General features: G+C 40.2%; 1 protein-coding gene across 5 annotated transcripts in view; it reads right to left on the reverse strand.

The window, feature by feature from the left end:
* sipa1l3 (signal induced proliferation associated 1 like 3) overlaps window positions 1-26,061 on the reverse strand; it is a 118,138-nt gene that overhangs the window by 16,993 nt on the left and 75,084 nt on the right. For 4 of the 5 annotated variants that reach the window (XM_004917029.4, XM_004917031.4, XM_004917030.4 and 1 more), the window contains exons 9-16: window positions 25,377-25,534; window positions 23,250-23,826; window positions 21,081-21,355; window positions 11,377-11,622; window positions 10,117-10,263; window positions 5,970-6,100; window positions 4,491-4,597; window positions 3,927-4,294 (exon numbers count right to left, since the gene is read on the reverse strand). In XM_004917029.4, the coding sequence (XP_004917086.1) occupies window positions 3,927-4,294; window positions 4,491-4,597; window positions 5,970-6,100; window positions 10,117-10,263; window positions 11,377-11,622; window positions 21,081-21,355; window positions 23,250-23,826; window positions 25,377-25,534 (2,009 nt within the window). The remainder of the gene's footprint in view (window positions 1-3,926; window positions 4,295-4,490; window positions 4,598-5,969; window positions 6,101-10,116; window positions 10,264-11,376; window positions 11,623-21,080; window positions 21,356-23,249; window positions 23,827-25,376; window positions 25,535-26,061) is intronic. The other variant, XM_004917032.4, reaches the window with a different exon arrangement.

Raw genomic sequence — 26,061 nt, forward strand, 5'->3', positions numbered from 1 at the left:
GAGGGCAGCAAGAAGTTCTGAATTGAAAGTGAAAGTAACTGTCTGCCCCACCTCTATGCCTAAGGCATAGAGGCGGGGCAGGCGTTATTTGATTGACAGCTAGGATTTTAAAATGTATGTATGTATAACTTTATTTATAAAGCTCCACAAGGGTACGCAGCGCTGTACAGTCTTACAGAATACAAAATTACAATGCTTTTATAATGGGTAAGGATGTGGTAATAAAAAAAATATTTTGGGTTTCATGTTTAATTTGAAAAGGGCTTTTATTATACAGCTTTTTATGTCTGGGTGACAGGTCCACTTTAAACTGTACAGCACTGTTATATAAAGTTATATATACACATGGGACCTTACACATTGCACAATATAGGATTCATATCTTCTCTATGCTGTACAAGACAATGTGTGATCTTCCCCACATTATACAAATCAGGGTCTGACATTTTATCCACTCTGTACCTAATTATCAGTCTCAAAATGTGAACTTTGGTAAGTGCATGGTACATCTGCAACTGAGGAAATGAAGAGTCACTTGGACTGTCCCTTAAAGCAGTGTTTTTCAACCTTTTTTGGGCAAAGGCACACTTGTTTCATGAAAAAAATCACGAGGCACACCACCATTAGAAAATGTTAAAAAATTTAACTCTGTGCCCAGCAGCAGTGCCCCCCTAGTACACTGGTGCCCAGCAGCAGTGCCCCCCTAGTACATTGGTGCCAAGAGCAGTGCCCCCCTAGTACATTGGTGCCCAGCAGCAGTGCCCCCCTAGTACATTGGTGCCAAGAGCAGTGCCCCCTAGTACATTGGTGCCCAGCAGCAGTGCCCCCCTAGTACATTGGTGCCAAGAGCAGTGCCCCCCTAGTACATTGGTGCCCAGCAGCAGTGCCCCCCAGTACATTGGTGCCAAGAGCCAGCCCCCCTAGTACATTGGTGCCCAGCAGCAGTGCCCCCATAAGTCAGTGTGCCCCGTGGCCCCCCCTAATACATTGGTGCCCAGCAGCATTTTACTTCTGCTCTTCGGCGGCTTCAGCAGCATCTTCCCCTCACGCGCGCCGCCTCTGCACTTCTGCCTACACGCGACCGCACACAGGCCCTTTTATAACGTTGCGCCCCGTGCGTACTGACGTCACCCGTACACACGGGGCGCAACCAATGACAGGGCCCGGATTTTATTAAAGGGGGCCCGAGCTACTAAGAAAAACTGTAGCATCGCGGGCCTCCTTTGAAAGTAAAAATTGCGGCCCTGCCTACGGAACACCAGGCAACATCTCGCGGCACACTTGAAAAACGCTGCCTTAAAGGACATGTAAAGCCTACATTTGCCTACAATGTATATCAGTTAGGCACATCACCCCCACCCAAATGGCACCATTTGTACTGCATATATCCCCACTGCCAGCACCATCACAGTTTTCTAAAGCAAATAGCAGCTTTTACCTGGTGGCCATTTTTCCTCTGATACATAATTGGATACATTTAAATCTGCAAACACCCTACACACACAGACCCTTATTCTTAGGAAATCTAAGTGACTAAGGGAATGTTGCAGCCTTACTATTAACCTCTGGACAACCAGTGCAGCAGCTATTGAAAGATTTCAAAGAGGCTGTTCACTGATTAAATTTTTGTGTGTGGGGTTTACATGTCCTTTAAGGCCACTCATATATGGTTACCTGTCATACTGGCATGTAGGATGGATACCATTGGCTGAATGCCATAAATGGTGGAGGGCCAATAATGGAAGCCAGTTTTGACCACTTCCCTTTTTTAAACTGCACCCACTTCAAACCCCACCCATGAGCTTTTAAGACCATACCCACATTAATGGTGGTAGCACAGCAAAAACCCAAATAGTTGGTGCTCACTGCAGGGATATCCTCCATCACTCATATGTGAAAGAATTGTATCATGTCATATTAAGACACACCCTTAAATTCATATGCCTCCCCTGTGGATAGCACAGCAACCCCAGCACATAATTACACAACATAGGGACCATATAATGACTATTTCCAACTGCTAACAAACCCCTGCTAGGTTCACCCCCCACAGGCAGCATATGGCCAGCACAGTATGACATACACAGGCAGGGTGGGGCAGGCAGAGTATGGCACACATAGGCAGCATATGGCAGAGTATGGTACACACAAGCAGCATAGAGCAGGCAGAGTATGGCACACACAAGCAGCATAGAGTAGGCAGAGTATGGCACACACAGGCAGTACTCTGCCTGCCCTATGCTGCCTGTGTGCAATACTCTGCATACCCTACCTTGCCTGAGTGTGCCATACTCTGCCTGCCCTATGCTGCCTGTGTGTGCCATACTCTGCCTGCCTGCCCTATGCTTCCTGTGTGTGCCATACTCTGCCCTACCCTGCCTGTGTGTGCCATACTCTGCCCTACCCTGCCTCTGTGTGCCAGGCATCATAGGGCAGGTAGTACATACAGTTATACATCGTAACATTAGAGCTGAATCGTTAGATAAGTGTAAAGAATTCCTTTGTTTTTACCTGCATATCTGACAATTCAGCTTTTATTGTTTGTGGAGTGGACAAACAATCTTTCCTACGAACAACAGTTATGGGAAAGATTGTAATTGTAGAGTGTATGGCCACCTTTATAGCTCCTGGACACTACACAATAAAGGGTATGATCCATCAGCTTTGTACACTACAAGGCCTGATTGCCCCTTAGCAGTACAACAGTACACTATTTATAGAATGGTATACTGTTTTCCAACATATATTGTTCTGCAATGTATAACATGTGCACCTTACAGCTTCAGTTTAGGACAAAAAATAAAAACACTTTACAAAGGTGGTGTTATCGCTGCCTGTACCTCTTATTTCTTATTATATTTGACTTTCTCTAAATTTTCACTCTTTTTGTGATATTGTGTTTCTGAGATTAGTGAGAAGAATGAATAGTTGTAGCAAAGTGCTATTTGCTCATATATACTGACAAACTGCCTGCAACAGCATACGACTTACTACCTAGCAGTGGTTGCATACTTTTCTGTGCAAAGTAAAAGCTGTCAACATAACCATTAATTTTATAATTCACAGGTTAGCAAGAGTCTTTGAGAACAACATTTATATTATGGAAGAAAGAAAGAGATACCTGTAGTATTACTCAGATAGCACCTAGCAGTGCCAAGGATTAGGATAACACAAAAGTGTAAAGTACCCATTTTTAAAAGAGGGGTAAATAACAAAAATGTTTGCAAAGGAAAATGTCCATTTTTTTTTTTTGTCGTTTTTCCACCTGTACCGACAATTTTCATAAATGTAGTTAAAAAGTTGGTGTGGCTATTGGCTACAAACTTTTTTAAAAATTAGTTGTATCCACATCATTTTTATAAATGTTTTTTTACGCCAAAATCTCTCTGCCATAACATAAATGTTGGGGAAAAAAATGCCGATAGGTTAATTTGGCTTACGTCTGTATAAAGAACATTTGGAGCACAAATGACATTTTCACAGCAATAACAATTTTTTATTGTGTAGATGACATTTTTTAAAATTAGACTAAAACCATATTTACTTGTAAAGATTTTTTTACTGACATTTTTGTTATAAGCAGAGATATTTGGCTAAAAAATGTCGGTAAAAATGATATGGTACGAATAATTCTCAAAAATGTCGTACACAATCGCCATGCCTACTTTTTAACAATATTTTTTTTTGAAAATTGTCGTTAGAGGCGGAAAAATGATGGAAAATTTGTTCTGTAAATAGGTCGGTGTACAAGAGACATTTTTATGACATTTTCCTTTACCAACATTTTCGTGAATTCCCCCCATAGAGAAGAGAGAACTTCATTGTACCTGAAAATGTCTTTATACAGCAAAATCTATAATTTAGAGTTCCTGTGTTAAAAAATAGGAAGACTAAACTATGCTTTATGTGCCCTGAATTCACATTACCTGGTTTGGTTAAATACATTTCCTCCAGTGTTCCCAGGCGAGTACAGTTTGGGTCTGTAACCCTTGTTGGAGGACATGGACTCCTTCCTTTTTTCCCTGGAGCTGCTGTCGTGCATGCCTGGATAAGTGGAGCAGGCCACTGGTTTCTGTGGCTTTTCCCGGCGTGGGGTAAGCCGCGCAGGTTTGGTGTGGGGAAAATTAGGGATAGTGGTGTCGATGCCACTGTCGTTGGAAGTGCCTTTGGAAAGAGGCTCAAGGTCTAAATCCGGTTGTTCCGGGGTGTCGAACCAGCGCTCATCACTCTGGTTGCTGGAGGCAGTGCTGGATAGTGTGTTGCTGCTGGAGTGGCTAGAGTACTGTGGCTCACCCTGGAGGGGCAAGGAGGGAAGGTGTAGTTACATGCAGGGACAGAGAGGAACATAAAGGCCTTATGAGGGAGGCTTAGGTTGGGGCTAAGCACATGCATTATAGCTTGTGTGCTCCTATCAGGGCTGAATACTATCTCTTGTGGCTGCCCACAGCTCCCCAGCATATGCTATGACAAAGAAATATTTTAATACTTACACGTGAATGGCGGTGAGGAGAATTCTTCCCTGGTATCTCCTGCCTGCTGGGCCTCTTGTTTAGCCCTGTGCCTGCACGATTCTGGGCTGGAATGTGCCACATCGGTTCTGCAAAGACACAGTTTGCCATCATTCTTTGTACGTAAGCATTAGCATCACTGACAGTGAATAATTAAAATGTCTGTGTGTTAATCTAAGAGGTAAACGAGAGATGTTGGGGGAGGGGCGCTGATTAGCAGGCAGTTTGCACAGAGAGACATAAAAAAGATGAGAGAGGAGATAAGCTTGGAAAATTATGTTTAATAATATAAGATTCAGCATTCACTAGCAGCCTTACACCAAACTAACCCTCACTACCAAGATATTCTTTGCAAAGCTTTACACATTATGTATAGCAGAGAGAAGCTTAAAATAAGTGCCCCTGCAGGTCTCTACTGTGCTTTTTTTTCCTTATTTTTGATCAAGTTACATGAACAATAAAGTATATTCTTTTCAGGATAGGATGATCTATTGGGCAGAATCAGGCTCCTCGAGTAGAGGATAACATACTCTATTCATTGGTATTTGCGGAGAGAGGCATGCCCTAAAAAGGCCAGACCTAGGTCAGCAGCAGAGAAATAACTTACAATTTAAAGAATTACAGCACTGTATTTTTAGAAAATATTAAGGGTAAACATTAATCGGACAGATAATCTGCACAAAAAATATTGAGATGGCATACTCCCCAAGGGCTAAGGGATTTGATCCTCCTAAGTGGCCTAGGGCAAAACAGGTTATACACTCCTGCGGGTTTATATCACTGCCTAATGTGAGCTGCCATCATTGCACATAATGGCTCATCTTTTCAAACCTGGTGGCAACTGCTATGCAGGGGATGTAGTTTTGCTCTTCCGTCTAAATAAATCATACACCCTGCCTCACTTTTTGCTTAAGTAATCTGTGCCTATCTTAAAAATCCAGGAATTTATTTATAAAGGTGCAAAGCAGGAATACTGCAATAACAAGCACTTATATAAAGTGCCACTATATTCCACAGCACAGTACAATAGAAGGGTGAACACATCAAACATACTAAAACAAGAAGCTTATAATTAAACTTTCAGGGTCTTGTGTTTTGTAATTTTGCCCACAAGATCATGTTCTTTCTCATTTCCAAATCTTTATTTTGCTCTTCTTTTCTCCCTAACTTCCAATGGCCTTTCTGTGTACTACTATGCTATATTAAAGCTTTGGGTGCAGGGCATAAAAGTAGATATGGTTACAAGGCCTTGCAACAGTGTATGCTTATTTTCTTACTACTGGCCAGCAGTCTGCCTTCAGTGTGATAAATTATGTATATTGTTATGTAACAAGTGGGTGAACACTGATGTCCACTTTTGCCACCTTCTTTGTACATTTCTTTATATTTTCCTACACACACACATCTTAAACTATCAACACCAATAGGAATGGTGCTGCTGTTAGTACACAGAAGCCTTACCTGATTTATGTCGTTCTGAGGTTATCTCCTGAGTGCCGATAGCTGCTGGATATTTATCAGGACTCGATATCCCTTCTTGTATGTAATACGGTTCCAACTGCAGCATGGAGCGCTGAGGTGTTCCAGTTCTACTGAAGGAATGGAAAAGAGCATTGGCTTCCTTCTTGGCAATATCTCAGCTTAATTTAAATATTCTTTATAAACGCTGCTATGCCTGATTGCATATATATTTTTTAAATATATATATATATATATATACATATATATATATATATATATTTGTCCTTTTAAGCTATGCTATATTTGCTTTTGTATTGCACATATTCAACACTGTACCTCTTGGCAACAGTATTCAGAGTGGTCTTCTTTATTTCTTAGCCTTCACTTTAGTCTTGTCTACAGGGCAGGTTATAATTGTGGGTTTTTAGCCAATGTTCATTGCACAATTATTATCATGTTATTATCTCTATCATGTTATTAAGTATGTAAAGGCACAAGCAATAAGCCTGCAAACATGGTGGTGTTTGTTTTTGCCTTGCCTGCAGAGGTTTCCTTTCTCACTCTAAAAACATACAGATAAGTTATTTGGCTCTACATAGCATGTTAATGTTATAGGGACCGTAAATTGTAAACTCCACTGGATCAGAGACTGATATGACTAATGTACAATCTCTTAAATCACAGTGCAATACAAAAGCTATATAAGTTACAAGATTGGCTATGGCTGATGCCATATGGGGCAGATACTCAGTCTGTGGATAAACACAGGACGAGAATCCGCCCCTACACTGCAAAAATCTTATTGCTGTGGCTGCACCCAGAGCCATTGCTTTGGCCTGGATAAAGTCAGATGAAGCAAAATTTGGTGCAAAACTGTATGAATTTTCATGCCGAATTCCACTTAGTGTGCCTGCACTCCACCAACACTATAGCTCAGGGTACAAAAAAATGATCAGCTGGCAATCTGCAGGTTGAGAATCTGGCTGTGTTGCAGAAGCCTTAAACTAGCCGTACAATGCAAAATCCACTCGTTTGCCAGGGTCCCAAGTGAGCGTTTTTTCTCCAAATATGGGCAATATCGGCTAATTCGATCATTTGGCTCTAGGGTCAAACAATCTAAATAAAATGGCAGACATGCGGTCCCCGATCAGACAGAAAAATCAAACCAGAAAAATCAAATCCAGATCTGGGCAATATCAGGCCAGATGTCATTCAAGGAGGCCCGTCGGTATTATAAGCTGCCAATAGGCAACAGGTATGTTCAGCACAAGCCACATTCATTGAGATTATAATAAAAATGGGGTGTATACTGTCCCTTTACAAAACCTTGCAGCAAATTCTTCATGAAGAAAAAAAGGGGCGTTTTGAATTACTAAAGTAATATTTTAAATCGACCCTGCAAAATGTTGCAATTTATTTTCTGAGCTCCATGAAAAAAAAAAAACCAATGAAACAGCCAATTAAGTGTATCAAAAAGTGTATAAAAAATGACCACTAGCACTTTTCTCCACTAAAAGTCAGAATAACCGAATAAGCCTAGTAGCCAGGAGAATATTACATCTGCTAAAGTGGAAATTCTGAATTTGATGATGGATCTCATGCCGTGCAGATGTCAGCTGTTATCCTGAGAGAACGCAGACAAGCATACGCACATATGGGTAGCACTGCTTCCCCTGCATCAGCAGCACATAGGGTCGGCATGCTTTTAACCTGTGCCACAAGGCAATAGCACAAAACCATTGTACACCATCTAAACCACTTATACCTAAGGATCAAAGCCATCAATTTCTATGAGTAAGTTGGGAAGTTTAAGGAATAGAACACCAGTGTGGGGACTGAAGGATACCACTATAGAAAAAGTGCCAGAAGGAGAACCAAATTACTGAAAGATAAAAAGTTTTTGAGTCTAAGGGCAAAGAAACACCACCTTTTCAGGAAGATCTGTTGCCCCTGCAGCGATTTTTTCAAGCAGGCAACAAATCCCATATGTCACTGCCCATCGGGATCTGTTGGTTGTCCTGTTCCTAGCACTTATGCTATACTTACAGGCAGATTTATCAGTTTGAGTCTTGAGTATAAAACTGATTGTACAAGGCTAAAAAGGAATTAATTCAGATTCACATTAATCTTAAGCTTAGTAACCAGCACATTTTAAAACTAAATAGAATAACTCCATAACAACCCTGTAGCATCAGCTTCTATGAAAGACAGACATGATGATCAATCATTTCCAACCCCCTCAAGTTTAGCTGCACAGTGGGCTTGTATCACTGACTCTCAAAAGATGGTCAAACGCAACTGAATATGGACAACTATGGATCAATACTGTTAAAAGGGCTGCTAAACTTCTTTGTTCTCTCTGCTAGGACAGTAAAACTCAGTATTTAAACTACTGCATTTCAAGGTTTGATCTCAAACTAAAGTTCAAGTTACTGTGCATGGTCGCAAACATTTCTACAAATGCAATATAGAACATTAGAACAGTTATTCTGAGGTCACAAAAACTGTGGTTTGCACTGCAATCTGAAATCTGCCCCAACAGGACATTTGTTGTCTAAGTATGTCTGTCCTGTGTCCCCAAAGTACAGTGACTTTGAGGCACATAAATGTCAATGACACCTGCAGGTAACCTGTGTAGGTGCTCAATTTGAAAACATGGTATTTTTATTTTAATTATTCTGTAAATCAAAGTACAGGTCCAACACATTCAGGGTACTTAACATAAAAGCTGTTTACTGTTTAGGGGCTGTTGAGAGCAAGGGCAGTATTGGGAATATATTATGCAATCACTCATCTTTATGGAGTATTGGTTGCAGCTCTCTTGTTATTTCAATTAGGACCTGCAAAAAGGCCTTAGGACAAGGTGTATTTATAAATAGGTACCTGAGCTCCTGTGACTAGGGCAGCAGCTTTTCGGGGGTGGCAATGGGGTGCATATATTTTTCTTTTTTAGAAAAAAAAAAAAATCCTCCCCCCCCAGCACTGGCCAGAAACTTTCTGCAGAAATACAGTGACAGGGCTGGGGTGGAGTTAGGGTCTTTGATCTGGTTGTGCATGACGTCACTTCTCGAATGCTGTATAATATCAGTAATACATACAGCACGTATCACACACACACGTATAAAATGTGTAGCCATTTTCAGAGCAAGTACAAGAGGAAAATGTTTTCTATGAAGAAGTATGAGAAGGAAGAAGTCTATTTAGGGCTAATCAATATTTCAAATGAGTCTCAAAATAGACGCTTGTCACACCAATTTTAGAAACAATTGTTTAGAACATGTCTACACACCATGAGAAAGTTTCTAAGCCCTTGACAGCTGCCCACATTGTAGTGTGTTACTGCTCCTTCTATAAGCCTTACTCATTACTTTCAGGTATTTTGTTTTGACAAGACAAATATTAAAGCAAAAATATTAATACATTAGAACCCCAGTACCTATGTTTGCCCTGATTAAAACAATCACATGAAGATCGTCCTTGCTATGAGTGCACTGTTGCTTCATATAGCAATGGGCAGGTCGCACCATGATTCAAGCTTCCCAATCTGTACTAGAGTGGTAACCATGGCAACAAACACACACACATATATATATCAGCAACATACAACACACATACATATATGAATATATGTGTGTATATATATATATATATATATATATATATACACATACACATACACACATATACATATATTTATATATATATATGTATGTATGTATGTATGTATATATGTATGTATGTAAATATGTATGTATGTATGTAAATATGTATGTATGTATGTATATATGTATATATATATGTATATATATATATATATGTATATATATATATATATATATATATATATATATATATATATATATATAAAATATACAATGTGTGTTGCTATATATTATAAGCAAAATGAGAAGACGGGCCACCTGGACAATCGTAAAACCACAACACTGTACAGCATACATGTGAAATACATTTCTAGAGCTTTTAGAATATTATAATATATATATAATGAGATAATTAGGAAATATATATATTGTTAACACTGCAATGTCACATACAATTTTAGCACAAGGTAAAGCAACTCCACAAAAGAGATGCTGCATAAATGCTGTGTTTTCTGAAGCACAAACAATGGGAAAAAATAACTCACCTATCTGGAGTTGCCTTGTATCGGCTGTAGGTTGCTCCTCCTGAGTTTGGGGTGGAGAAACTTCCAGATGTTTGTCTATGAGGTTGTCCTTTATCCACAGCAGTAGGTGATGTAGCAATGTACGGCGTTTCAGGGAAACTCACCGGCCTGTATACACAGAAAATTCTTGTGAGATTTGGAAAGTTAGGTGAACAAGCTTTCACTCTCCTTGGGCCCTGTGGGCATCTCCTCCCTGTCACACCTCTCAGGGCTGTCTGTCTCCTTAACACATGCTGTGCCAGTTTTTCTGGATTAGGTCACTACTTGGCAACTATTATTACCAAAAGAATACTCCAGCAAGAGATATCAGAGTTTCCTTATGAAAATTTCCAAACTAAGTGGGCTAAAGTAGAAAAAAAACATTACTAAGCAGATCTTAAAGTATCTCTCAGGAGACGGGACCAATTTAAGGTGCTAACCTATAAGTATGATATATTAATGAATACCAACCCCACAACTCTGGCAAAGATTATACACAAATGGACAGAGAATATGCATGAGCTGTCTGGGAAGAAGCATTGGACCTGGTAGCTCAACTCATAATCTTAGCGAGAGATCGTTATGTACACGTCAATTTTTTTTATAGAGTGTATCTTGCCCCCCACAAACTTGTAAGAATATATAATGGTGCTACAGACCTATGTCTGAGGGAGGTAGGTACATATTATGTTTTTTGGCAATATTCCCTGAATCAGGGATTCTGGTGGAAAATATTAGCATATATGGAGAGTACTCAGGACCTCCCCAATATCCTTCTCCCTAGTCTGTGCCTTTTAGGAATTAGAATAATGTTACAGGTGAGCAAACAAATTATACAATCTTAATTTGTATATTCTGCTAAGAAAGCGATAGCACTTTGTAAAAGTCAGTGACACCCCCCCCCCTCCCCGTGTTTCTGGAAGAAGCTTATAAATTATGCTCTTCCCAAATAAAACTGGTATACCTGGCGAGGGGTTGCCACAATAAATTTGGCCCAGGGGACAAAAATAGTCTAAAAAGACCAATGTCATAAAGCCTGTGCAACATTAAATAGGTTAAAGGACAAGAACCATATAGGAGACTGCTGTCTGTTGCATAGTTATCCAGATAGCCTGCCTCCACCATAGTGTGCATTAAGAGAATCTATAGCTAGTGTATTCAGCTAAGTGAACACATTTCAGTCTCCTGGAGAAAGAGGGTTATAGTTATAGTTGGGTGCCCCTAACTTTAATTTAAACTTGCCTTCTGCTCCCATGAAGAGACTGTGGATCCCGGGAAGACACTGATGTTGCTTGCTTGGGCAGTCTATTCAGAGATAGTGCATGGCCAGGAGTCACCCATTTCTGGGAAGGGCTGGCTCCATGGTGGGTGGCAGAGCCGCTCCACTGCCATGCTGTATTGCTGCGGAAGGGTGGGCGAGTTCCAGAGGTGGAATTCTCCATTTCCTTGTGTTCTACAGAGCTTAGTTCATAAGCTTCAAACAATCCTCTGTTAAAAAAAATAAAATAATAAAAGACACACAATCTTATTAATTCTCATCAATGATTACTACTGTGAAAGCAGAATTATGAACAGATAAATCTCTGCTACCGGAAGCGATTAACCTCCCTGAAAGGCCTTTCCACTGGAAATAAAGGGAATCGCCAGTAGAAAGGCCTACTCATCGCTTCGGCTTTCCAAAGTCGTGGGAAGTTTCCTCCTGCAGGCAACTTGGGTGACTTCTGAAAACTGAAGTGATACAATAAAAGGCTATATACTGTACATTGAACATACAGATTTACATACAAAGCAGCCAGTAACTGATATACAAGGTATAGAACTCCCTACTCAAAAGACTTAAACGAACAGTTCAGTGTAAAAATTACCTGCCCCCTTTTTTTTTTTTTTTTTGCCCCTAATGAAGATCCTTTGTTGGGTTGAAATGTGTTGGGCTTTTTTTTGCTTTATTATTTAGTAATTAATACATTTTTCTTTTGTATTTACTTTTTTTGAGTGTGCAGATACTTTTTTGCTTCAGTGTAAAAATTAAACTGGGTAAAATAGATAAACTGTGCAAAATAAAAAATATTTCTGATATAGTTAATGAGAGAAAAACGTAATCTATAAGGGCTGGAGTGGGCAGATGTCTAACAATAGCCAAAACACTACTTCCTGCTTTCAGCTCTCTAACCTGTTACTTAAGGTACTTAATACACTGGCAGATTCGCTCGCTTGGCGATGTCACAAGCGAGCAGACCTTCTCCCGATATCCCCCACCTCTGATTAGATTTTCTAACCTGCCCGATCGAGATCTGCCCGATTTCAGGCCAGATATCAGTCGGGCAGGCCCGTCAGAAGTGCCCATACACGAGCCGATTAGCTGCCGAATCGGCAGCTACTATCGGCCCGTGTATGGGGACCTAAAGTCAGTGACTTCGGGGGTGGGGGGGGAGCACAGAGGACATAACTGTTCAGTTAGTTTGTAGAAGGCAGGTCAGATTCAAATGCAAACTAACTGAAGAGTTGTGGCCCATATGCCCCCCCCCCTTCTCAGTCTGATTAGTGACTGTAAAAAGGTGTAATGTTCCGGCTATTATGTTAGACATCTGTTCACTCCAGCCTTTATAGATTAAATTTTTGCCTAACTAACTATATTAGAGATAATTGTTATTTTGCGCAGTCTATCCATTTTACCCAGTTTCATTTTTACAATGAACTGTTCCTTTAAAGGGAAATTAACAATTTAGCATTGTGGCTTTGTGGGTAGCACTTCTATCTTTCAGAACTGAGGTCCTAAGTTTGATTCTAGGCTGGGCACTATCTGCAAGGAGCTTGTATGTTCTCCCAAAGCACACAGGGCATATCCTATGATTAAGTGCCTTACGTGCCTTGTTTATATATTTGGGATTTTCTTTCTCCCTAAAAAAACAAAAAAAAAAAACAACAAAACTTTTTTACTTCACTTTTCAACTGCTGTGGCCCAGTTCGTGGTGACAGCTGAGACAAATTGCTTCAAGAAACACAGCCTAATACTCTTGGCTTTAGAGTCAGTGTGCTAAAATGGAGGTATCACAACTAATGAGTGCAATTTTTTTCCAGGTTTTGCTGCAAAGAAACTCTTATAAACCCCAACAACTATTCAGAACAACTCTTTCTTTTCTTAATATTTGCAATCCTTTTTTGCATAAAGGCAGGCCAAAAAAAGCTGGACTGTGCATATGCCCCCCCCCCCCCCCCCCGGATTATATCTGGCCAGAAAAACGATCCAGAGTGAATGCAGTCCTTGCCTGATGGCCTGTATCCCATCAATGTGATCTGATCGTTCGGCTGGAGGGCCAAATGATCAGATCCTGATATCGCCCACCTCAAGGTGGGCATATTAGGGAAACATCCGCTCATCTAGCAACCTCATCTGGGCTTTTAAAGAAGAGGAGTCCTGACCTGCAGTAAGCAATCAGAGTCTCTTGGGGACACCTATTATATTTCCTTCTACTTTAATCCCTGCCAATAAACATGCTGCTTTACATCCTACATTAAAACTGTTTTGTCGCGGATTGTCAGTGCATGTACATGTGGTTATATGGTGCCATTTTTGCTGTTGAGGTTAGGAATGAACATACTAATATTGGTTTCCACATTACATTATGGATAAAAACACAGACTGCAGGGTGTGGAGCTGGTGAACAAGTTTTCTCTGGGGCCTAAGTTGTAGTTACACCCCTGATTTATTTTCCAAGTGCTGTGTTTTCTAATTGCAATAAATTAAAAAGTGCTTTCTGCTGACAAGCACTGAACTATAGATTATGTTTAGCTAATGTGTTATGTGTATAATAAACACTGCAACATTTAACATTTTGGGAAAAAATAGGTATAACCAATATTTGTATCTAATAAGACATTTTCAAAGATATACATGTTGTACACTGATTAGTCCTGTTCAGTTCCAACAGTGTTTTAAAGCTCTTCTGCGTGCCCATATCTGTTGTAAATGTTAACTCAATAACACTGCAGCAAAGGCTACTAAAGCCACCTGAGGAAATTGTCTGAACTTGTCTTGCAAGTTTTTAAAGGGCGTGGTTCATAAGCTTCATTTTATTGACACAATTATGAAATAGAACTCTCTATGCAGACACTACATTTGAACCTAAACTACAAATAGTATGCCAGCCCAGGAGTTGCAGTGAATCTTCTATATAGAGCAACTTTCAAACATATCTCAAGATAAAATCCCATATGTTAAACCAGCAATAGAAAATTGTGGGTTAAATAAATAAAAGGGGAAAAAGAATGAATAGCTATAATATTCTAGACTTCGCTGAATTTAGCTGGGGTGGTGGATGTTCTGATTGTTTTGTGCGGTTTGGGCTGAACATACTATTTTCCAATTGTAGGAATAAGTTTTTGCAGTTCTCACAGTCTACTATTGGTTCAGATTAGCAGCCCACTGAATGCCATATGTAAAAACAAACCCCTCCCTTCTTCCAGCTGCAGCCTGTTGGTCTTATAGATAAAGAGCATCTTATTATACAGAGGATCTTGCTGGATTGTGCTTGTTGGAAACAGGAAGAATCATGCGATTGCGTTCATATGAACCAGTAGAATGCAACTTTACTCAAATTTCAGATTTTGCCCTTTTTAGTGCAAGAAATATTAAGGGAGAAGGAAAGGTTAAAAGCTAAGTAAACTTTATCAGAAAGGTCTATGTAAATACAGCCACGTATGTAAAAAAAGCACTCACAGAAACGTGGCACTGAGTCCTCTATCAAAAGAAACACAAGATTTCTTGTCTCCTTTTTTGGGAACATGTTCTTCGGTATCAGATTTCCTCTCTTTTAGGGCTCCTTTAGGTTTGGGGCTTGAGGCTGCTCAGTTCTCTCCTCTTTCCATTCTCCTGCTCCCCCCTCCCATAAGAATGCATAAGAACTCACTCCCCCCACCCATAGGAATGTGTGATCTGAACTTCCAACAGCTATAACTGCAGCAGGAAGCTACCAAGATCAAGTTAAAATGGCAGCTGCTATCAGAGGGAGCTTGTAGGGCTCTTTACTCAGGTATAGTGAAGCTTTCTGCTGAATAAATGTAACGTTCTAGGTGGCACTGATGTGGCAAATCTATTGGAAGTAAAATGCCAAAATGACTTTCCTTCTCCTTTAAACCATGCATTTTTCCTAATTTACACAAAAGGCACAACTGTTTTGCACAAGCCCTATTCATTGAACTAATTCTGAAATAGGGGACTATATTGCCCCTTTACATCGACTTCTGCAACCTTAAACCTTAAGGTTATAGCTCCTACTGCATCTCCTCTCCTCCCACCTCACGCTTCATTCCCTCTAACCAGCTGGTCTGGGCTCCTGATAATATGATGTTTACTTATAAGGTAAATTCTGTTTTTAGTTGCCTATCCTTTCACACACCCAGTGTGCATAAATCAGTAGAAGAAGTGAACCAAGTAGGGCAGAAAACATCTGCATTACCAGTAGCACAGAGGAGCTTCTGAGTAGATATGAGTTCTGAGTTATTGTGCCATTCCCAGCATTCAGAGTAGGATAAAGCTTTGGAACGGATATCACTGGATGCTACCAGAGTGTGGTTTTTTTTTTTCTTGCTTTTTTTGTAATAAAAACCTAAGAAATGTGATTTATTTAAGACGTTTATTTGAAGCTGAAATCTTGATAAAGATCAACGTCCCCTTTAACCAGAAATATAATTTATTCCCAGTATAGCATAAGTAGAAAACAAGTCTTAATTAAAAGCCAATTTTTGGACATGCGCGTCAGAGAAAGCGACGCCCGCGTCAAAGAAAGTGCCATGCAGCAAATGTTTTAGCCCCTAATTGCAATTTAGCCAAATGCATCGAAGGTAAAAAAAATACAAAAAAACGACAGGCCCAAACTTGCTCAAACTCATGCTATAAAATTATATGACTGTACCTGAAATACAATTTGCGGCCAGTTCAGAAATAAGGGGCTGTATTTGCAGAGCAGTACATACATGTAGCACTGTATATGAAAAGTAGTTACCATGTAAAAGCATGTATATGAAAGGCACACATGGATACTGTGATGGTAAAGTTCATACAACTAAATAGAGTGCATATTCAATGCAAATACATTGGTATGTCTAGGGCAGTGATCCCCAACCAGTGGCACGTGAGCAACGTTGGATGTTGTTCTCAGTGCCCCCAAACCAGGTAGTTATTTTTGAATTCCTGACTTGGTGGCAAGTTTTGGTTGAGTAGAAACAGGATTTCCTACCAAATAAAGCCTCCTGTAAGCTGTCTTAGCCCTTATTTGGCACCCCCATGAGCTTTTATAATGCTTGTGTTGCTCTCCAATCTTTTTACATTTGACTGTGGCTCCCAAGAAAGCAAGCTTGGGTCCCCTGGTGTAGGGTATGCCTGTGGCGCCAGATGTACAATTCACAGTCTACCTATTTGTATTATAAGAGTGGAAAGAAATAAACAGGATGTATGTGCACTGCATATATGCAGAAATTAGTGTCTATGCGTATTACATAATTATCTCCTGCCAGAAGCTTTGAATTTTCTCTCCACCAAATGAGTCTGTTACCACGGCTTTCTTTTGAGGATTAACGCTGCACAGTAAGAACACTAGGCCTTAGAACAGGTCTTTACACGTTAGATTACAGCTTTGATATACTTTGATTTTCAGTAGTTACAGGTAATACTAATCCAGCTGTCTTTAAAATACACATGCAGAGACATAATCCCTGTAGTGCTTTTGCGTATAGAATAATGTTACATCTTCGTCATCTGTGCCTGGAGGTAAGGAGGGCCAAATATGTGATATATATTATATATATAACCTTACAGCCCACCCCCATTGCTGCCTTATCTCCTGTTATTTTGTCACATTTTAGTATTAATTTACTGGTAGAAAAATACCACCAATAATTCATATCTTTTAGGGATAAATATAATTTAAAAATTGCGGCATTGTACACTATTGATTTGCCTAGTGTGCCTACACAAGAACTAATACACCTGCTTCTATACCACTTGGGCTAATTGGGGCATATTCTCCATTGACTTTTTTCAGCCTGTAAAGAAGTGCCAGAACCAAACCAATAAGCCAGTCTTTAGTTTTTTTTTTTCTTTAACTAAAACTCAAGATGTGATCGTTAAACTAATCACAGGCTCCTTGGCCACATTTGGGCACTTGAATAACACTGGCAGAGACTATGCTCCGTGAGTCTTAAAAGAGAAGGAAAGTTATAATAACTGGGCACCTCACAGTGATTATATTCACTTACCTGATACCCCGGGCCAGTGCTCTTGTTAAAAAACTGAACTGTCCTGGGGTCCTCAGGGGAAGGGGGGGGGGGCAACTTTTGGCACCCCCAGCGATTTAAATTTTCCTTCTCCTTCACCAGAAATATACTGAAGCTTTACAAAAAAGTGACATTTTCAAATAAACTTAGTATGATGCAGACAGCAGTAATTTTCAACTGCCATTCAGTTGTTATTTTCTGTTTTTTTAATATTTTCATTTTCCATCCTGCAACTGGCAATCCAAAGGTCCCCATACACGGGCCGATTATAGATACTGATATCGGGTGAAGATCCGACATCGCCAAGCGAGCGGATCTGCCCGTGTATGGCCAGCTTTAGAATTAAAGTACTTTCTGGTTGCTAGGGCTTATTTATCCTAGAAACAATTTTAGCAGTTTAGACGTTAAGAGTGGAAAATCAACAGGAGAAGGCCAGAACAGAAAGATAAGAATTACGGAATAACACTAAAATGGAACCATCTGTGTTTCAGTTGCCATGTTCAGTGTCACCAACAGCATTTTTAAATTCAGGCTTGAAATAGGCAGAATTGGAATAATAATTTAAACAAGTAAATATATAATGAAGCCAGTAAAAAAATTGCTTAGAATAGACTTATCTACAACACACTAATGGGTACATTTACTAAAACTCTTTTTTTCTGGCCTTGAACTCGATATTGTATAAATTCGAATTAAACTTGATCATTGTTGAATGTATAAAATGTCACAATAATGCTTGAATCGTTCGTATGGAAATCTCGAGTTTGCATTCGAAAATCCCAAATTATTCAAGCATAAAGTATTGTTTAAAACGCGAAAAATGCAAAGAAGGGCATTCGTTTCTAATGAATCCTCTTAAATTTTTCCCAAGCGGGAATTGCTCCAGCTGCCATTTTAGGAGCATTGGCACTCATTCTTGGAAAACAATAACGTGTTTACGTTTCAATTGGAACTGGGTGAAATAGAAAACAATGATGGGATTAAGTTCTCCTCGAAAATTTGAGAAATAGAAAGGAATGAGGGATTAACTTCCCCTTGAAAATTTGTGAAATACAATACAAGGAGGAGATTAACTTTTCCTTAGAACTGGGTGAAACAGAAAACTATGAGGTGATTAACTTCCCCTTAAAAATATGTAAAAACAGACTGTCACTGACTATTCTATTCCTCTAAGGCTCCATAGGAATCAATGGTACTCGACAGAACAAACCTGCCAATTGACCAATTGGTTTGGAAAAAAGAAAAAAATATCCACTAACAGAATGGGAATCTATTAACACAGCTAACTTAACTTGCTCCCTGATGTCTCTAATAGAAATGGCACAGTTGTCATCCTACCAGAATGACTATTATTCTACCTCCTTTAGCTTTAACTCCTCTCCATTTCAAATACATGTATTACAAGGATGAGCTCTGTACGCTACTCTCTGCAACAAATAAAAGCCTGCTGCATACACTGAAAGAACTTGTAAAGGCTAGATCATTTTTAAGCATTTGTTTTTTTAAGCAAGTTAGAGGCAGAAGCATTCTTGTCTTGTCCAGAGCCTCAATTCTTGAACCCTAACCATCATCTGTGCCACTAAAACCAATGAACTATATCAGCATTTAAACACAGGCTTGACGTGGAATATTTTTCAGTGGTCAGATTTTGTTGGTGACCAGTTAACAGATCATCTAACATAAGCATATAGTTGTGCGCTAGTCTTCAAATGAACACCATATTTCATGAAGTGTATGCCTTTTATTAGTACTTTAGATGTAGTTACATTCCTTAATTAAAAAAATACCAAAGTTTACAGGCAGGTTCTTTAATATGAAACAATGTTTTCATAAAAGTACTTATTAAAAAATACCATGGCTTCTTTTACAAAGACTTTGCTTGTCGTTCTTTGTTAATTAATCTGATTAAAGCTGGAGCCAGAAAATTCTCCAATTTTTTTTTTTTTAACAAGACCCACTCATAACTGCTGCTATGAGTTGAGGTCTGTACTTTATAGCGTATACTTTATATTTTGGAAAACTTGGCTTCAAGCCCTCAAAGACTTGTGTCCTAACAGATTTCTGTATCTCTTGCCTGTTTCTTGTTGCCTGCTACCACCTCCTTCACAAATCTCCATGCCAGGGCCAAAACTAGGGGTAGGCAGAAGAGGCATGTGTCTAGAACACAATGATAGGGGGTGCTAGGCAAGCAACTCTTTTGCCTACATCTAAGTTCTGTCCTTAAGTTCAGTGCACTAACTCTCCCTGGTGCCAGTGTCTAGCTCTGGGGAAATCTGGCGCGCAAGTTGCAATAGAGGACTGCCCCCCATGGAGGTGGGAGTGGTTTGGTTTGGTTTGTGGAGTGTAGGTGGAGGCTGGGTCACATGCAGCATGCAGGGGGAAATTCTGTTTGGGGATATCCTTTGGCGCCTCCCCTCTAAGCACATCACTGCTTTCTGTCAACCCCTCAATGTAATCTCTGAGCCCTTTCACCTATCTCTTTGTGCTCTCCCTTGCCCCCTTACTAATTTTCTTGCCTTCTCCCTGCTCCTTCACAGATCTCTGATCTCACCTGTTCACCCATCACTATTCCTTGTATCTTCCACTTTCCTGATTCTTTTTTTGCCCTCTACTACTCCTAGAAAAATCTCTGGACAGTCTCCCACCAGCTCATTCTCCAATTCAACAGCATTCCAACTTGTAGAAATTGTCTCTTGTTTTTATTGTGTAAAATAATGAAATAATATGCAAAGTAAATAGCTAGTCAAAAATTATATTGCCGATTTAGAATATATATAATTAATGTATGTGTAAAGATATAATATTAAATAATGTACGAGGTGTATGTAGAGGTGCGTACAGGAAAGTGTATATAAGAGAGTGCGACATCTTCTAAAATGTTTGAGAATATATTTCTGCCTTTGTGGGTTACATTATCCCCATTTCTCCAAAATTATTTGCAAGGATGTGTAAGGGCTCTGGCACACGGGAGTTTAGACAAATCTCCCTTGTCACGGGCGACTAATCTCCCTGAACTACCATCCCACTGGCGAAAATGTTGATTTGCCGGAATCGTCTGCGCAGCGTGTGCCATCCCACCGGCGACTTACATTTTCGCCGGTGGGATGGTAGTTCGAGGAGATTAGTTGCCCGTGACAAGGGAGATTTGTCGCAGGCGACTAAGTGAACAAGATAGGTCGTGTGCCAGAGCCCTAAGTGAACAAGATAGGTCGTGTGCCAGAGCCCTAAGTGAACAAGATAGGTGTGTATATGTCACAAAGGCTGATTAGGTCGTACAACAATGTAATTCCCTTATGTATAAAATTCTACACTACTCCTTAATATTGCTGGTGTTCTTTTCACTAGCAACACCGTCTTAATCATTTTTTAAAAAATGCAGTCACTGCAAGAGATAAAGATCATGCTCTCGCCTTTTAAATCGATATTCCCAAACCAGACCTTCGACTAATAATAAATCTGCAAACAAATGAAAATCAAATGGTTCTGCGCTCTGAAAAGTTTTATTATAGCTGAGTTGATGTATATGTAAGTGTATAGATAGGTCTGTTTATGTATGTGATACATGCACACTTGGGTTCATTTGAAGGGGTTAAACTTAATATATGTTTGTCCTTTTTCAACCAAAATTCACTGTGTAGCTATAGGTACATTGAAAAAATGTGGAAATATCCTACCTTCGTGGCACCCCATCCTCATGGGGAGGGATAATAACCACTTTGACAGTGACTGAAGTACGCAAAAGATCAATCATCTGGTCATGTGTGAGTGTCACAACTGCCACTTTGCATATCTCCACCAAACGACTGCCCTGACGCAGGCCAGCTTGCCAAGCAAATCCATACTCTTCTACTTCAGCAACCGTCCCATCATACTTAACATGGAAACCAAGCTGACCAAGGCCATTCCTGCGCAGTGTCATGTCCACTGTCTCACATCCTGTGGTCATTATCTAAAAACAGAAGTTTTGAATCAATAAAAAAAAAAACAAAACACTGAACACAATAAAAAAAAAATCCTGCATCTGCTTTACACTGTATACTTGTTTGTAACTTGGTAATAAAATGCAGAGAAAGACCAATATAAGATTATTTCTCATAATTTACTCCTGGCTAGTGAACACTAGCTATTATGTGCATTTATGAATGGTACACAGGAAAGAATGCAGATGGACATTGAAAACATATGTATCTGTACAAAAATGCATTTGAGCACTATGCTTTGTTGTGCTTTGTTAAACCAAAGGTTCTCCTGTGCCAGAGATGTTCTTTTAAAATGCTTTAAGAACCAAACCAGCTGAAGGGCAATACTTTTACCAAAGCCTGTTTCTTGTTATGGAGATATGTTGGCTGTCACAAAAACGTATTTCTCAAGGGGGTAAAAAAATTAAAGTGGTAACTTTACTTAGGTGGCCTTTTTAGTGTCAATTTGGTCATTACTAAAGAAATAAAGGCAGCCATCTATAGATTTAGGATTCATTACTACAAAAGTAAGCAACCATGTCTAAAAAGGTTTAAAGGACTAGGAAAGTCAAATTCTATTAAGCACACTATTAAATAGTACTTCTATTGCTGTGTAAAAACGCTATATTTCTGGCTTGCCTAATGAAAGATATACAGAGATACACTAACTACATACTTGTTTCAGTGAACGGCGCCGCCATCTTGTCCAGCATGTCTCTATGGGATATACAGTCCCCCTCCGATTGCACCTGCCCCGCTCACAACCACAAATGCCACAACCCCCCCACCCTCCGATCGCACCTGCCCTGGCTCACCATCCACACCCCCCCCTCCGATCGCACCTGCGTCACCATGGCAACCCTCCCTCCAATCGCACCTGCCCCGGCTAACAACCACAAATGCCACAACCCCCCTCCCCCCGCACGCTCCGATCGCACCTGCCTGCCAGCTCACAAATGGACTTTTGCACTGCACCCTGATCTGCCTTAATATGTTTGCCTGCCTGTGTTTCCCTCTACTGCCACAACCATCCGTCCCTCCATGCTCCCCGCACCTGCCGCCTCGCTTCTCCTCCTGCCGGCTGTGTCTTCTGCGTCGCCATGGTAACCAGACCCTCCTGCTGTGTGCGCATGCGCCGCCTACAGTCCCAAGTCGCCAAGTCTAGGAAGGAGCATTGCATTATGGGAATCTTCTCTACCCTGCTCAGCGTTTTTTTTTTCCTGTTTGGCTTCTGATCTTCTGAACAGGTGAAATATGGGGAGACTTAAGGGCACTATTGAGACAACTGAAGGTATGCCTGCAGCTTGAGATTAACTCTTTATTAGCCTTTCCTTCTCCTTTAAGTATTGAAAATGCAAAAATATATTACAGATATAAGTATTATTAGGGTTGATGTGTAAGATTTTATGTGGTGGGAGTAAATCCAGGAGGAACTCGGTAATAGGAGTTTTAATGCTGGCCACACAAATTTTCATACAGTTTTATTCATTGCCCACTTAACTGTGTGTATGCTAACTTATAGTTTTAGTATATACTCTCAACAGGAACAATTAATGTGATGTTCATGTTGGGTCATCAGCTAACCAGTAGATGATGTAGGGCACACTTGAGATCTGAGCAAATCCGCCACCCACACATATGACCATATTGCAAGAATATAACATAATCTAGTGGGACTATCTGTTGCATAAATCTACACTTATCTTAATGTAGCCAGCTCAAAACTGGCAATGTAATAGAAAGATTTTGTGTTTTCATTCTGTTATTAAAAATTAATCAAACACTGACTTTGGCCAAGAAGACCTGAGAGAATTTTAAAGCGCAAAAGCCATTAATTTTATTATAAAGATTAGATTTTGCTGGTTGCAGCAACAGTTAACTAACCTTGAGCCTCTGCACGATTTCCTTTATGTCTTCACCATTACCATCCAATGTTCGTATTAATATATGATCCCCTCTGCCATAAAATATTTTCAGGGATAATGGTTCCGGAGTCCAGCCGATCACATCAGCACAGTAACAGTTAAAGACCACCTCTTTAGTAGCAGTTTCAATAAGAACCATAAACTCATTTGAGATTCCTAATGCACACTCTGTTTCTGCACCCCGAGAGAAATCTTGAGCTACGACTCTCCAGGACAATGCCCCAGCACTCTGCATCTCACTCCCTATACGTGGTCTGGTCCTCTCTTTCTTCTTTGATGTCAATGAAATGAGGTTGAATTTGCCTGATGTGTCAATAGGTGTATTAGTGATATAATTCTCAGCAAGGTCCTTGATGTATTCTTGCCGGGTGCGGGTAGCCATGGTGTGGAATTTGTCTGACTTGTGGGCCGCATTCTCAGCATTGATAACCTTGGCTAAAAGAAAGTCCCGAAAGACATCAGACTTGCGGAAAGGGACTCCACTGGGTACAGGTGGCCCAAATGGTGGGACATCTTTTGACCTGGTTACAGCCACACTGTGGAGAAGCAAGCAATTTATAATACTTAGTTACAAATAAAGCAGTCTACAGATACAAATATGGCAATATACAGCTAAGCCACAGTTCTGAATTAGTAGGCTATTTATTCCCAGAATACTGAAATGCATAAGGCCCTTGAGACTGTATTGAACATTTGGTATCTAAGGAGGAAACTTTAGCCCAGAAGCTTAGACATCAAAAGTATATTTCACGTACCACATCTCTCCCTATATAGAGTTTCTAGTACATCCAAAACATATGTAAGATATAGAGAAAACAAGGACTAGTAAAATTTCTCCTGATTTGGAAATTCTTATATTGTTCCAAATTTTATTATAGAGATAAGGGCGGTCAATCTGAAGGCCCAAATGCTAGAGACAGCCCTCCAAGTGATTTTATGTTCTTCAGCCAACCCAAGTGATCCACAGACAGGGAGCTACATGGAAACACCTGAACAAAACTGATGGATATTACAAGTGTCAAAGTAACTCTTACGCAAGAGGTTTCTGATAAAGTGAGAATTTACAAACGTATTTAACATGGGTCAGGTTTTAGAAGTGACAAGTATAAACCCTAAATTCTTTATTGTTGCAAAACACCATTCATGAGTAGAACTGTCATGTATAGCTCCACATTTCTGCATATTCAGACAAAGCCGATATAGCAGCAAGCAAAATATGCATTAACAATAAATATGCTGTCTTGTATAAAAAAGGGCATTGACTCAAGGGATGAGAACATAATTTTGCCCCTTTATAGGTCGCTGGTAAGGCCTCACCTTGAGTATGCAGTGCAGTTTTGGGCTCCAGTCCTTAAGAAGGATATTAATGAGCTGGAGAGAGTGCAGAGACGTGCAACTAAACTGGTTAAGGGGATGGAAGATTTAAACTATGAGGTGAGACTGTCGAGGTTGGGGTTGTTTTCTCTGGAAAAGAGGCGCTTGCGAGGGGACATGATTACTCTGTACAAGTACATTAGAGGGGATTATAGGCAGTTGGGGGATGTTCTTTTTTCCCATAAAAACAATCAACGCACCAGAGGTCACCCCTTTAGATTAGAGGAAAGGAGTTTCCATTTGAAGCAGCGTGGGTGGTTTTTCACGGTGAGGGCAGTGAGGTTATGGAGTGCCCTTCCTAGTGATGTGGTAATGGCAGATTCTGTTAATGCCTTTAAGAGGGGCCTGGATGAGTTCTTGATCAATCAGAATATCCAAGGCTATTGTGATACTAATATCTACAGTTAGTACTAGTGGTTGTATTTATAGTTTATGTATGTGAGTGTATAGATTGGTAGGTGTGGGTTAGGTGTGCTGGGTTTACTTGGATGGGTTGAACTTGATGGACACAGGTCTTTTTTCAACCCTATGTAACTATGTAACTATGTAACTATGCTGAAGGGTTTTATAGTGCGCTTTTTGCCTCTTCAGAGCTCGTATGGGCACATATGTACCCACATATGTAGCTATACCCACTCAAAGGTTCAAAGTAACATTAGGGCAGGAAAGTGAAATTGGTCACTAAGAACCCACACAGTCATTAGAAACCTACCTATAACAGACGTTCTCGGTGCAGGGCTCAAAGACTCTAACAATAATAAATACATGCTGGAAATGAGATCGTATATTTTGAGGTGTAAAAGGAAGAGCACCGGGTTCCTGGAAGATGACAGTCACAATGTCGTTTCCTATGTGCCGTTTTCGGAGGAGCTACAAGAGAGAGGATACAAGTTAAAAAATTTGTTCTTAACAAGATGATTTATGCTTTTGGCTGATAGACTAGTTCATGGAATAAACTAGGTAATGAGTAAGAACTTACAGGTCTTGGTCCAAATCTAATTTATTGCCAACGCTGATAACACTCTATACACATTTATATCTGGAGTACTGTGTGTGATCGTCATGAACTGGAACAGTGCGGTCCAACTGATGGCTTGCATCCAGCCCAGCAGCCCTCCTTTTGTGGCCCCCCACCTGCCTGGCTGCTGTGACTGCTTACCTTTGTGTAAGCTTTAAATGGTATCAGTATTGAGATTTATTGGCCCCCTGCATTGTTCTCACTGCAGATTCAGGCTGTAAGCCCCTGTAATATTCACTCCTGTGGGTTGTAACTGATTCAGTTAGAGCCCACATTGTTCACACGTCAAACAGACTGTAGGAGCAGTGCTGGCATTGTGTCACTGTATGTCGGCAATACAAACTCTTCATCTTGGAGTGGTCATGATCAGTTATTCGCT

Source organism: Xenopus tropicalis, chromosome 8 (genome assembly GCF_000004195.4).
Source record: "Xenopus tropicalis strain Nigerian chromosome 8, UCB_Xtro_10.0, whole genome shotgun sequence".
Classification (NCBI taxonomy): domain Eukaryota; kingdom Metazoa; phylum Chordata; class Amphibia; order Anura; family Pipidae; genus Xenopus; species Xenopus tropicalis.